The sequence below is a fragment of the Lipotes vexillifer genome, unplaced genomic scaffold (assembly GCF_000442215.2).
Source record: "Lipotes vexillifer unplaced genomic scaffold, Lipotes_vexillifer_v1.1 scaffold63, whole genome shotgun sequence".
Taxonomy (NCBI): Eukaryota; Metazoa; Chordata; class Mammalia; order Artiodactyla; family Lipotidae; genus Lipotes; species Lipotes vexillifer.
The window spans coordinates 112765-126204 of record NW_006784492.1 but is presented as its reverse complement, the minus strand read 5'-3'; the positions used below and the strand labels follow the sequence as shown (position 1 = coordinate 126204).

Here is a 13440-nt window from a genome sequence, read left to right as displayed (position 1 = left end):
AGAGCGGTTTAAAAAGTGCAAAGAAAGATTCACAGCTCCTTCCTAAAGCACACCACCTCATTCCACAGGTGGGAAGGAGGCTGCCTGAGCAGCTGACTGTCGTCTGTGGACCTCACTTAACCTGCTATGAAATAACCAGGCAAAACAGAAGGCCCTGAATCAAGGCCAAACTATATCTTCCAATACCACTGGACGAGAAATCCAATGTCCTTACAGAAGCTGGACTTTAAAATTCTTTGTTTCACATGGATAGACAAGAGTATTTATGTCAGACTCTATGTGCACCTTAGATTATCTCACTGTCTGTGTTTACCTAAGTGGATCAAACACTCCTGAGAGTAAAGAGTGTGCTGTCTCCTTTTTTTAAACATCTCTAACCAGAGTGCACATGTGCACGCGTACACACGCACAGCCTACAGAGCACTGGGCAGCTGTCCACACAGGTGGAAGGTGGTGTCAGCACATGATGACCACTGAAGACCACAGTGAAAGGTTGTCCCGTTACCGTGTGTCACAGCTTTCCTCCCACTGGCCATGATGCCGTCACAGAGCTGGATGATTTTAGGAATTCCAATGATCTGTTTTGAATGATAGCGTTCATAAGACAGTAATACCAGGAAGAAAAAGATGTTTGGAATAATTGCCTCTGATTCCCTAGAAACAAAAACATCCATTTAGACGCTTCCTTTTAAAATGAAGAAACATAACCAATATAAACAGCATGAAATTACTCTCGATTCAGAGTTGAGAGAGCACATGTGAGAAAACGGGAGAGCACGAGGAGGAATGAGCGGGCGCTGAGCTCAAGGACCCTCGGGACCCAGTTTAGTCCAGCTGACGTCCTCCCGTGTTCCCGGCTCGGGATGGGGCCAGCACGTCTTCTGGGGCGCCTGGGCTAAGTGAGGGCCTGGAGAAGGCGCCCAACAGGAGAAAAAGTAACTGACACCCAAAGGAGAAAAAGTAACCTGCCTCAAATCACATGGTCGAGAACAAGAAACTATGCCTCCAGACCCAGGGGACTCTCAGAACACTTTCCTCTGCGCTATGTTTCCCTAACTAGTTATCAGTTAGTTCAGAAACTGAAGAATTTTAATTTTCTATAATTATACTTATAGGAGGAAGTATTCAAACCTTACAGTCTAGCAAAGAAAAACTGCAGTTAATATAAGTACAGTGCATAGTAATTACCTCTATTAAAGACAACTGTATTCAAAAACCGTCTTCTCTAAGATTAGAAAAATTAGTGCTCTATCAAATGAGACTTCATTTAGAAAAACTATTATAATTCAACGCTTTGAAATACGAAATGAAAACTGACAACACGTGATTATCAGATGCAGAATTACTTCTCAACACGGCTTGAGATACTTATTCATTCAGTTTTAGAAGAAACAAAAATCCTCAGCGTGTCAATCAGATTTCCATTAAAAATAATGCTTAGCAAAAATGCCTAACAATCCTTTAAGATAAACGCTCATCCTACGTGCAGGGACTCCCCTGGCGGTCCAGTGGCTAAGACTCCGCGCTTCCACTGCAGGGAGCACGGGTTCGGTCCCTGGTCGGGGGAACTGAAATCCCGTACGCTGTGCAGTGCAGCAAATAACACAACATAACGTTACGTGTGATTACGTGACACGGACAAGGAATGCAGAGTTACCTGAACTGGCCCACTTCAATGTATTCAAACTGCTTCAGCACAAATCCGATGAACACCTACAGGCAGAAGAATAAACGCTTTACATCAGGAATCAAAACGCGCAAAAAACTAGGTTACGCTTCTTCATACCCATTTGTATAAACCTTTAACAAGTTTCCTGGCAGTAAACTTGTTTGTGCACAAGGACTCAAACGTGGTCTACTGTCAGACTAGATAATCTCAGGACACTTCCAGAAATCCCTCTAAACACATTTACTGAACACTGAGGTGAAACCTGTTGGGAAAAACAGATGATGAATTCCAGGAGCCCCAGGCAGCACCCAAAAGGCACAGCGGCAGGCCTCGTGTGCTCCAGCTCACGGCAAGCCGCACAGCACGGATTTCCTGAAACTGGCTTAGGGATAAAGATGCCCAAGTGAGTCCAACTTCTCCCCCAGCGCCCCCAACATTCAAAGGAGCTGGGTACCGAGGGGTGCGGAGGGGAGGGTGGCCTTGAGAAGCAGAGGCAGGACCCTCACGACTGGCTTACAGCCAGTTCTGTGTCACATTCCAAGTGCCCAAATTCACCCTCCAACCTGAAGCATGGAGCTTACCTCCAGTTTCCTCCTCGCCCCCGGGTGTGATACAGGTGCTCAGTAAATCACTATCTGAACTGAGTTAAATCACTTGCCTGTTCTATTGATAGTTTTCTATCCTTGTCCATAAAAACTGTCAAGGTGGGGCTTCCCTGGTGGCGCAGTGCTTGAGAGTCCGCCTGCCGATGCAGGAGACGCGGGTTTGTGCCCCGTTTCGGGAGGATCCCACATGCCGCGGAGCGGCTAGGCCCGTGAGCCATGGCCGCTGAGCCTGCGCATCCGGAGCCTGTGCTCCGCAAATGGGAGAGGCCACAACAGTGAGAGGCCCGCATAACGCAAGAAAAAAAAAAAAAAAACTGTCAAGGTACTGAACCCTAAGAATTGGGGGGAAAGGGCGCTGAGTGACAGAAACAAATCGGAACAAACGTGGGGAGAGAGCGCCCATGGCAAGAAAACCTAACGCCACCAAGTAAGAGGCAGAAAGTGCTGGGCTCGCAGCGAGGCCCGCACATCAGACCACCTGTGCGCGTGCGCAGAGACGAGCACAGCACGGAATTCTCTCTCGACGCTTACGTATCAGATGGGGACTTTAGAAAGACAGAAGAAAGCAACAAAAATCACTCCGTTTTGGAGAAGGGCTCTGTGTAGAATGCCTAAAGACAGAATTTGATAAAGGGCTGTCTGACCAGGGTACGGCCAAGTGGAGAGCTGTGTTCTTTCTCTGTCCACTGACGGCAGCCACTGCAGAGACCAACCACCACCTGAGAGAATCAGTTTCCTCCCACGACGAGTCAGAAGGGGGAAACTGAGAAAGGCGGCCCGTGTCCTCTGAGAGTGCAGCCAGCCCGGGCTCTGCTCTCCCCTGGAGCAGCAGGCACGGGGGAAGCCCAGGGAGGACCCACCTTCCCAGACTCCCCTCGTGTGCCCGTGCCTGCTTCCCTCTCGGCCACGGCTGCCCCCCACTTCAGATGAGGGCTTCTCTCCACCCAAGCCCCTGCGTCACAGCCCGGGAACCGTCCCGCAGTGAGCGTCATCCCCAAGGAAGGAAACGGCTCTTTGAGTGATTTTCCTCGGAGAACGAGAGCAGGGGGTGGGACAATGAAAATGCTGGGTCAAAACAGAGCCCCTGCCCCAAGTCCGCTCTCATCAGGTGACCCCCCAACACCACCTGTGGGGAAACCAGCGTCCTGAATGTGTTTGCTCGCTTCTCCTGGTGAGTTTCTCAAGGTGCGTGGCCGGTGGGTGGTTAGAGACCGGTCTCTGCTGGGGCTGCCGTCAGGGGACAGAGAAAGAACACTCAACCGTGCCCTGGTCAGACAGGCCTTTATCAAATTCTCTCTTCAGTCATGCCACACACAGCCCTTCTCCAAAACGGAGTGATTTTTGTTGCTTTCTTCTATCTTTCTAAAGTCCCCATCTGATACATAAGCGTCGAGAGAGGATCACCTCAACGATAGTGCTACACCACAGATACAGTGGTGTCTAGAAGGGAATGGAGAATTGCAGTATTTCCTATCTCATAGGAAAGCAGCGCCAAATCACAGCCCAACAATGACAGTCACATTCTGACGACCTAAAGGCAACTTTCTTTGCAGTGAACTTGGCTGGCATGACACTTGCTTTAAGAGAATTCGCATCACAAAATGACACAGCTTTCCAGAGTCGTACCCGTGGCAGGGAGGTCTCACCTGGTGGAAGCAAGCACAGACACTCAGGGCCGGCTCAGACAGTCGCCACGCGGGGACCCAGGGGCCAGGGGTCAGCCACTGCCCAACAGATCACATTCCCTTTCAAACAGGTGAGCTAACTTTAGATCGCTTGAAACTGATCTTCCTTGATAAGCTGTTTAAAATAAGACTGGATTCTGCAAAAATGTCCCCCCAACAGTAAACCTCAATTACAATGTAAGCTTGAATTAACGTTGGAGTGGGGGAGGGTGAGTGGACGGGAAGAGCTGTTGGCAGGTTTGTAAACGCTGACCCTAGCCTGGAGAGCTTGGGCGAGGGTGCTATGCTTGCTGAGGCCTGTGCACGCCAGGCCTTCTGTGTCAACCAGTGAGTGAGACAGATGAGACGCAGCCGCTGGTGGGGAAAAAAAAACGGCGCATTTCTTTAAGGTAGACTTCAGTGTCTTTCCAAGTTTCTTTTTGTTAAATTATGAACAGGTACAGTAGATGAAAGATAAAAGCCACAAACCTGATCCGAATCCAGAAGGCAGTAGTTAACCCGTAACTGAACCAGCTGTGCCAGCAAATCCAAAACCTGCTTCTGTAACTGCACAGAGGTGGTTGTCGTGTACTGTTTTAAAGCTTTTATAACAAGAGGCTCAAACAAACGAATGTGATTATGAATAGCATTCTACGAAAAAATAGAGAAAGCAAGAATCTGTAAGTGAGTCTTCCACTGCAGGCAGCTTGGAGGCCCCAACCTGGAACGTGCCTAGCGTGCACCTGCCGGCTCCCCGTTACCTTGTCCGCGCGGTTCTTTGCGACGCTGGTGAGGTTTGTCTTCAATTGGGTAGACACTTTCTGGAGTACGTCAAACCACCTGCCAGGCAGAAAGAAAGGTGAGCAAAGAATACCCTTAAATACTCTCCTATGTATCCAGCTATACTCCAGGTCAAACTAATTCAATTTCACAAAATCAGAGCGCTTTAGAGTCAGAAAGAACGATAATAGCCATTCAACGTAGCGGCATCAAGCTCCTCTTTTAGTGAAGATAATCAGGTGAAACAGTTTACAGCTGACCGACAGCCATCAAACCTTGTCACCTGCAGCAGGCTACCCGAGACAGAGCTTTCCTCTGCTACAGAAAAATCACCACTCAGCCCCATGTGTAGTGGGGCCAGAGAGGTGACGGTCATTTGAAAGATTCAGTGATTTAGAAGATACCACTTGATTTCCTTGGGAAAAAATTTCTTTACATCAATTATACCCTTTTCTTTTTAAGAAACACAATATTAAATGACAGTAATCAGACACTTGCTTGTTTTATTTATACCCCATATTATTAGACAAAGTATTTAAAGAATCTTATTCCCGAGACTTGGAAAAATAGTAAGTACATGACCAATTAAAGCCCGAAACGTGGACATTTTCCTAAAATACTCTAGTATTTTAACTGTAGCTGTTTTATCACTACATCTACATAAAGAAAAACCAAGAATTCTACTGTTACTACAGAGTAGTAACTCAAATATGCACTAATAATTGATGGTAATTTAAGAAACTACTGTAATTCCAGGCACCATAAACAACTATAAATTTGAGTGAAAACAGACTTTTAGCCATAAAGTTACAAAACAGAGAGTAATAATACCTATGCCCTCTACACACTAGCACTACTGAGCCACCTGAGTTACAGGCCCCCAAAGCGCCACCAACACACAGGACCTTACTCTAAAGGGAAATGTCGTCATGCGCCCTGGGGAATAGCGTGTCCCCTTTCTGGCTGGCTGACGAATCAGCAGTGAGTGCGCTTCCCGGAAAGCCCGCTCAGCACTCCTCTCCCCCAGCCCAGCCCTGCCGAGACACTGAGGCGCCCGCAATCTCACCCACTGGACCACATGCTTCTCTGGAGGCAGGGCCATGCCTTCAGCATCCTTGCAGCAAGCACACTTTCTAGAGTTCTCTGAACACAGGAGACTATCAGAAGGTTACCCTGAAGTGTCGTGGTCCTGCTCTGCCTGCACCGTGTTCCTCAGGCTGGCGTCGGCTAAGGCCTGGGTGAAGTGGGTGTACGGAGCCATGAAGCAGTAATGGTACAAGCCCGGCCTCACGCTGGAGGAACCAAGGCGCTGAGCACGCCCTTGAGACTTGCTGGGGTTGGAAGATAAGCCATCAAACTGGGAGGCCAAGTTTGTCCCAAAGAGAGTCTTCAACAGCTAGAGTGGAAGAATTGCAGCCATCAACATCTGAAGTAACACAGAATCTCCCACACAAATATCAAACCTGCCTTATATATAACTGGGCATGTTAGCAAAACTTCAGCTCGCACAGGACAGTGGAGGGAGACCAGGACACCAGCTAAGTGACAAGAGGCCAGCACAGCTTCTGAGATCCTCTGCCCCCATGGGGGCGAGCGTCCTCCTCCTGGACCACGAGGGAGGAGCAGCCCTCTTGGCCGGAGAACAGCGGAGTGAGCAAAGGCGGGACAGGTGGGGCTGCCGGACGCGCCACCAGCACCACCTTCTGAACGACGGGCAGCATTACATCAGCGTGCCGGGGTGAAGGGCTTAAAAGAAACTGCTTTCTGACCTGCTGGACACAAACAGTTGCCATCACTGGTTCTCGACTGAAGCAGGATTTCAGGTACCCCAGGATCTCTTCGACACACTGCAAAGGACAGGCAGCAAGACATTAAAGTAAGCAATTCACAGATACTTGTTGTGGTGAATTCTGCACGGAGAGCAGGCCACTGGACAGCTTCCGTTTAAATTGTGTATAACAGTAAACATCAGAGGACAGTCAGAAGAAGCTTTTCACGTACTGCCAGCAGAGAAAGTCAGTAAAAAGCATGGAAATCTAAGCAGCCATGTCTCACCCTTCCTTTCATGCATTTATACATTCTTTCTTTCTCTCACTCATCCAGAAACTGTGCATCAAGGATCTGCTGTGCCCTCGGCATCCAGCCCTGCTGTCAGGGCAGGAGCTCAGAGTCTACAAAGGAGTGAAAGCCCTGCATTTGTGGGGCCCCTGCAGAGGTTCAGCTGAACGTAGCACATACTACATCAAGTGTGATTTACCACAAAAAGCCCTAGACATTTCCCTTTAGCGTAAGGTCCTGTGTCCGACGGCAACCTGCAAAAATGACCAAAATGACTGCCTTCAAACGACTGTTCTCACAAACTGTTTTTACCAGCCTCAGAAATGAGGTCCATGTTATCCAAGGTCCCTGAAGACATGAACGGTCCAGGCACCAGCATCAGCAGCTCCCCCCTCACCGCCCACCTGGTCCCCAGACACTGCTTCTATCAGACCAACTAGAATGAAAAGGCCTCTCACTTCATTTGTTTGGTATATTTCCTGCACTAAAAAGCAACAGATTTCTGTTGATTTCAAATACTCAGGACCATGTCTTTTTAAGATTCTGATTTATTCCTATTGGACTAGATATCCAAGGCTATACTCTGCAGGGCTGAGTTTGTTCCACGTCACCTTGTTTTCACTAGCTCATAGCAGGCAACTAAGAAGTGCGAACCGGAAGAATTACAACCAGAGCCTTCACATCACAAATTGCCTAACAAACAACCACGTCTCTTAACAAACACGTATGAAACGCTCCGTGTGCAACAGAAGCTGAGTTACAGGCACTGAAAACAGGTGAGAAGAGGATGCTGCTGTTAGCGGCCTTCAAGGAAACAAGTCCCGGGCACGGATATTAACATACAACATAATGAAGGGAGACTTCCACTCCTGGCCAATATGGAGTAAGAGGAACCACATTTACCCTACAGCCAAACAACCAAAAAAACCCAATATATGAAACCACAGTTCCAAGACAGTGACCAGGAGGCACTGGAGGACAGGCATCCCTGAGAAATGGGAAACCAGCAAGTCAGTCCTACGACTGCCCCAGGTCACTGCCCTCAGAGAGCTCCTGGGTGGTGGCACAAGGGCAAGGGACAGAGCAGAGCTCAGGGGACCCCCCCGAGTCGGGGAGGAGCTGAGAGTCCGGGGAAGCGGGAACAGTGAGGGCTCCAAAGAAGAGAGAGCACCCAGAGAGGACTCTGTAGACCGGGGGAGGCCCTGGGAGCCGCTCAACACGTGCGTAAGGAAGGGTCAGAGGGCACAGCGCTCCGAACTCACACAGGGCTGGAAGAGTGACTGCTCTCCCCAACTGGGTTTGTGGGGCGCCAGCTAGAACCAGGGAGGCCTTGCCTCGGTGGTGGAAGAACTGGCCCTGGACTAAGCACTGCTCCCACCCACTGAGTTGACATGTGGAAAAAGTGAAAGGGACAGTGAGGAGAAACAGAAGACAACGTGTACAGTGATTAAAGCCAGGTAAGCTTTACGCAAATCGAGAAAAAGATGGAGAGAAATGGGGCTTCCCTGGTGGCGCAGTGGTGGAGAGTCCGCCCGCCGATGCAGGGGACGCGGGTTCGTGCCCCGGTCCGGGAAGATCCCACATGCCGCGGAGCGGCTGGGCCCGTGGGCCGTGGCCGCTGAGCCTGCGCGTCCGGAGCCTGTGCTCCACAACGGGAGAGGCCGCAACAGTGAGAGGCCCACGTACCGCCAAAAAAAAAAAAAAAAAGAAAGAAAAAGATGGAGAGAAATGAAAACAAAGGAACTTCACTGTATTCCACTTCTAAGAGACACACGTTTAAGGAGGGCTATTGGTAACTCACTTTGAAATTCATTAGAAACTAAGATGCCCCGGTAGCTGGACAGGTGGATCCAAACACAGTAGAGCAAGTGGACAAAACGGTACCTGCTAGATCTGGTCGCGGACACGACACGGGCACTCACCACATGACCTCTTAACTCTCCCGTGTGCTTGAACATGTCCCCACAACACGTGGGTGGTGCAGGGAGGTTACTGGGCTTGGAACCGAAGTCCACGAGCCTCAAGCACAGCTCTGCTGCTTCCTGAGGCACCAGAAGAACAAGCCACACCCCAGAGACTGCTCTGACCTTGCCATGTGCGAAGGTCAAATAAAGTAAAGGACTCTGTCAACAGTTTTAAACCCACCCATTTTTAAATTCATCTGGGTCTGAGCTAATTTAGAGCCAAAAGTGAAAACAGGATACAAATAGAAGCCCGCCCCCGGCAACTTCAGGCTAAGACAAGAATCAGACTCAAGGGCCCAGACTGCAGAACCTTCTCCCCACTTTGTGAATGTGCCGGGATGGTGGGGTTTCGCCCTGGAGGCACTCGGCCCAGGGTACACCTCAAGCGTGCCAGCTACAGCTCAACGAGAAGAAAGGAAACACAAACCTTCCCGATGTCCTGCAGTGTTGCCAACTCTAGAATCTGAGAGAGAACATCCAAGGCAGAGCGCAGAAAAGCCCCAAACTTTTCGGTGTTGCTCTGAAGATCCAAGGTGACCTTGGGAAAGTGGAGGGAGAGAAGGCACACATGATTGCTGGCAGCATCCCGGTCACCTGACACAGACACACACTGTCCGCTGTGGTGTGTTCCCTAGGCAGCGCGACACTCACCATGGGGGGGTGGGGGGGGGGTGGGGTTCTGTTTGTTTGCTTGTTTTTAGCACTGGGAAATGCCTCGGAAAGGAAATTACTCTTCCGGATCGCTATATAAACACTATTTTCAAAGGTGTCTTCCAACGTATACTGATGCTACCGAAAGAAATAATTCCTAACCTTCTATCATAATGAGAAAAAGAATGTTTAATGCCCATCATAACCAGTGCCTGATAAGCAGCATATCAAAAAATATAAAACACATGTCCTCTTCCACCCATTAAGATCCCTGGGGGAAATCATTATCAAATTCAGACACAACCTTTCAGTCTGGCTACAACAAAATATTAAATTAGTCTTAAGAGGTATTAAGTTAAGATCCTAAAGGACCCAACTGAATTAAATTATGTAGCAATTTCCCCCATTTAACAGACTGAGAGAAGGGTCAGGGCCAAAGATATAATATGTAAGAACAAGGGTGAGGGGGAGGGATTGACTGTGAAAATAAAAACCGGCAAAAATCCTACAAAAACATTACAATAAGTAAATAGGAATTTGCTCACTGAAATAAAATCTAACCACCCCTGTTGAAAGAGGAAACACTTTCTGGGCAAAGGGAGAGGAAAGCAGGTGAGAAACAGACACAGAAAACGAACATGTAAGTGTATCCCAACACTGTGACCACTGTCACGTCAACCTGAGGGTGTTCACAACAGGCCAAGGAAGGAAGGAAAAATCCAGGAGAGAGACCCCCTAAGACCCAGGGACAGGCGGCTGCACGACGCCAGGTCCCAGGGAAAGCAGGCGGGCAGGGGTTCACCTCCAGCAGGCACAGGGCGTTGGATGGGGGTCGGGGAGAGAGCAGGGAAGGCCTTTCCTGAATAGCGAACAGATGTGAGAACTAGGGTCGAAGGGCTCTGAGGAGAGCTGAGGAAGGACTTGGACACTGGGAGTGACGCAGCGGGAGCCCAGGGGTCAAGCAAACAATGCAGAGCAGGAGAGCAGGACACCCAGTGGGGCAGCAGCGGAGGTGAGGAGGCAGTGATGAAAGACCTCAGGACACGCCAGCCGCTCCAAACACACACACGCAGTCTGCGCACAGCAACTCAACCAGGAGGCGGGACTCCGAGACTCCAGGGAGGCCAAAGGTAAAGGGGTCCACCTTGGAGTCCGGGGCATTCAGGAAGGGAGACGATGGAGAGGGAAGAGAGGATGGAGGGATGCTGCAGAGAACATGGGCGGGGGGTCCCCCAGAGCCGAAGATGACGTCCACTGAGAACAGGTGGAAAGGAAACATCTTCTCTGTGCGGGATTTTAAACATACCCTCCTCCACTTTAGAGCTTGATGTGAGAAACATCCGGCTAAAGAGAGCCTCCAAATCTTTTATCTTTAAAAATTATCTATATCCTTCAGAAAACAAACCAGATAAAGTTTGTAAATGGTTTTTAAAAAACTGAGATGTATCTATTAGTAATGAAAAAAAGGATGACTACGAGTCACGTTTGTGAAAAAACGTGCAAGGTCTATGTGAGGTATCTTTTAAAATTACTTTTAAAATTCTTTAAACTTCTTGTGCTTCTGAGGTGCCTTTCTGAGGAAACAGGAAGTTTCCAACACAACAAAAAGCATCTCACACTCTGGACAGGCAGGCTTAGCATGTCAGATATCAGTTCTCCCCAAATTAATCTACAAATTTAACACGATCCCAATGGAAAAACTCTCAACTTTCTTTGGAATTAAATAAGCTTATTCTCATGTCCATATGCAAAAATAAGTAAGAATATCCAGGGAAATTCTCAAGTAAAATGGGGCAACTGATCTCCTCAAAAATACATTATGAAGCTACAATAATCAGGAAGTGTGCTTCTAATGGATGAACAGAGGGACAGACTGATATAATAAAGCTGTAAATGGAAACATAGAACTATGAGAATTTAGTATGTGATACAGGTAGTATTTCAAAACCCACTAGTGCCGGAAAATGGACTATTTGGGAAACTGTAGGGGCAACTGGTTAGGCAGCTGGGAAAAAAACCTGTTAGATGCATACTTCATATCTAACAAATTGCAGACAGAATAGTCTAAACACACAAAACACTGAATGGAAGAAAACAATGAAAAGCCCTAAATGAAACCGTGGGAGATTTTCCTTAATAATCTCAGAATAAGGGGAGTTCCCTGGTGGCCTACTGGTTAGGATTCTGGGCTTTCACTGCTGTGGCCGGGATTCAATCCCTGGTCAGGGAACTGAGATCCCGCAAGCCACGCGGCGCAGCCAAAAAAATAAATAAATAAAATATAATAATCATCATCATCTCAGAATGAGAAAGTCCTAAGTAAGAAACATACCTGTGCAAGAGAAACAAAAGAGCAGAACGCTATCCTTCCAGAAAGCTGCTTGCAAGGTTGGCCCTCGGGGATGCCTGGGAACTCAGCCAGTAAACAGTTCCCTAGACTGACGTCAGACTCTCCCTGAGCACTAAGGGTGGCTCACTGTGCCTGGACTGCCTTATCAAACAATGTGTTGATGCTGGACCCCTGCTCTCCTCTGTGAGTGTGAATTTTGGTTTGTGAAGGCAGAGGGAGCCTCTGTAACCAGCACGCGGCTGCACTTTAGTTGAGGGCGGGGGCGGGTGGGGTCCTCCGAGTGGCCCTCATGGGGGGCAGAGGTTGCTCCAGACTCCGCCGGCATCCTTCCCCTCAGGGGCTGGCTATGTGTCCTCCCCGCCCTGCCGTGAGGAACCCTCGCTGTGAGTACAACCACATGCTCAGTCCCACAAGACCTTCTAGCGGATCTCTGAACATGGGCGATCTTGGGACGCACAGACACGACATCAATAAATCATAAAGACACCACTTTCCCAATGAAAATCCTAAACTTTTGTATGATGGAAGCTACCGTAAACAAAGCTGAAAGACAAACCTGAAAAAGCTAACTGTAACTCATATCCCAAAGGTCTAACTTACTTACTTATATATGTATGTCTAGAAGCTACAATCTTAAGGAAAACATCGACAATCCTCTGAAATGTGAGTGAGTGTATTTTTACAAAAGCAGCAGTACCTTGTAGTTTGCGTGTGTAGCTTTCAGGACATCGTGCAATTTAAGGTAAGAAGGAAGGTGACAGAAACTCCCCAATGACGAGGACTTGGTTGCTGCAACAGGCCCTGAGGTTTCAGACGGTCGAGAGGCTTTAAACACACCACACAAAATAAACTTTTAGATCAAAAGTAAACACACACCAAGTTTAAAAAAGATTGCCAATAATAATTATTTTTATTGTACTCTAGTAGGATAAAATTCAAATTTTTCCTGACTTTTTGATTAATTCACAATAACAAGAAATTGACTAATGAACATAAGTAGACTCTGAGTACCGCCCATAAGATGACAAAATAAAATAGAAAGAAGAAAAAGAAGAAAAGCAGTGTGATGCTATTATGTGTTTGGTTTGGCCTGGCTGCCTGTTTGTGAATCAGAGGAACAACTGACGTGACCTTCAGTCAATCTCAAAACATCTCGGAGCACAAGGCTCCCAGGGGCACGATGGGGTTGACCTCTGGTCAACTTAGGTCATGAGCCCTGTAAGCAATCAAACAGGGGTGATGTGAACATGCTCTGAAAACTGTAAGGGTACACACACTATCATTAAGCTGATATTAAATATTAAATGCCAAGCACCGTGTAAGATTTAAAAGATTTATGATTTGGGGTCCTTAGTTTATTTAATGCATCAGAAAGATGATCAGTCACATACTGATAACTTTGCATTTATAAAGTTCTGAAGCTTTTTAGCTGATAAATCTTCCACTGGTATCGTCATCAATACTTAGAAAATAGTTTCTTTTAAAATGCTTTACTGCTGGGGCTTCCCTGGTGGCGCAGTGGTTGAGAGTCCGCCTGCCAATGCAGGGGAAACGGGTTCGTGCCCCGGTCCGGGAGGATCCCACATGCCGTGGAGCGGCTGGGCCCGTGAGCCATGGCCACTGGGCCTGCGCGTCTGGAGCCTGTGCTCCACAACGGGAGAGGCCACAGCAGCGAGAGGCCCGCGTACCACAAAAAAAA

The 13440-nt window shown here is 48.2% G+C and overlaps 1 protein-coding gene across 1 annotated transcript in view; it reads right to left on the bottom strand.

Annotated features, from left to right (window-relative positions):
* Window positions 1–13440, bottom strand: part of HTT (huntingtin) — a 161906-nt gene that overhangs the window by 55525 nt on the left and 92941 nt on the right. The window contains exons 30-37 of the mRNA XM_007456892.1: window positions 12439–12566; window positions 9168–9278; window positions 6488–6565; window positions 5891–6114; window positions 4700–4778; window positions 4428–4589; window positions 1658–1713; window positions 506–654 (exon numbers count right to left, since the gene is read on the bottom strand). Coding sequence (XP_007456954.1) covers window positions 506–654; window positions 1658–1713; window positions 4428–4589; window positions 4700–4778; window positions 5891–6114; window positions 6488–6565; window positions 9168–9278; window positions 12439–12566 — 987 coding nt within the window. The remainder of the gene's footprint in view (window positions 1–505; window positions 655–1657; window positions 1714–4427; window positions 4590–4699; window positions 4779–5890; window positions 6115–6487; window positions 6566–9167; window positions 9279–12438; window positions 12567–13440) is intronic.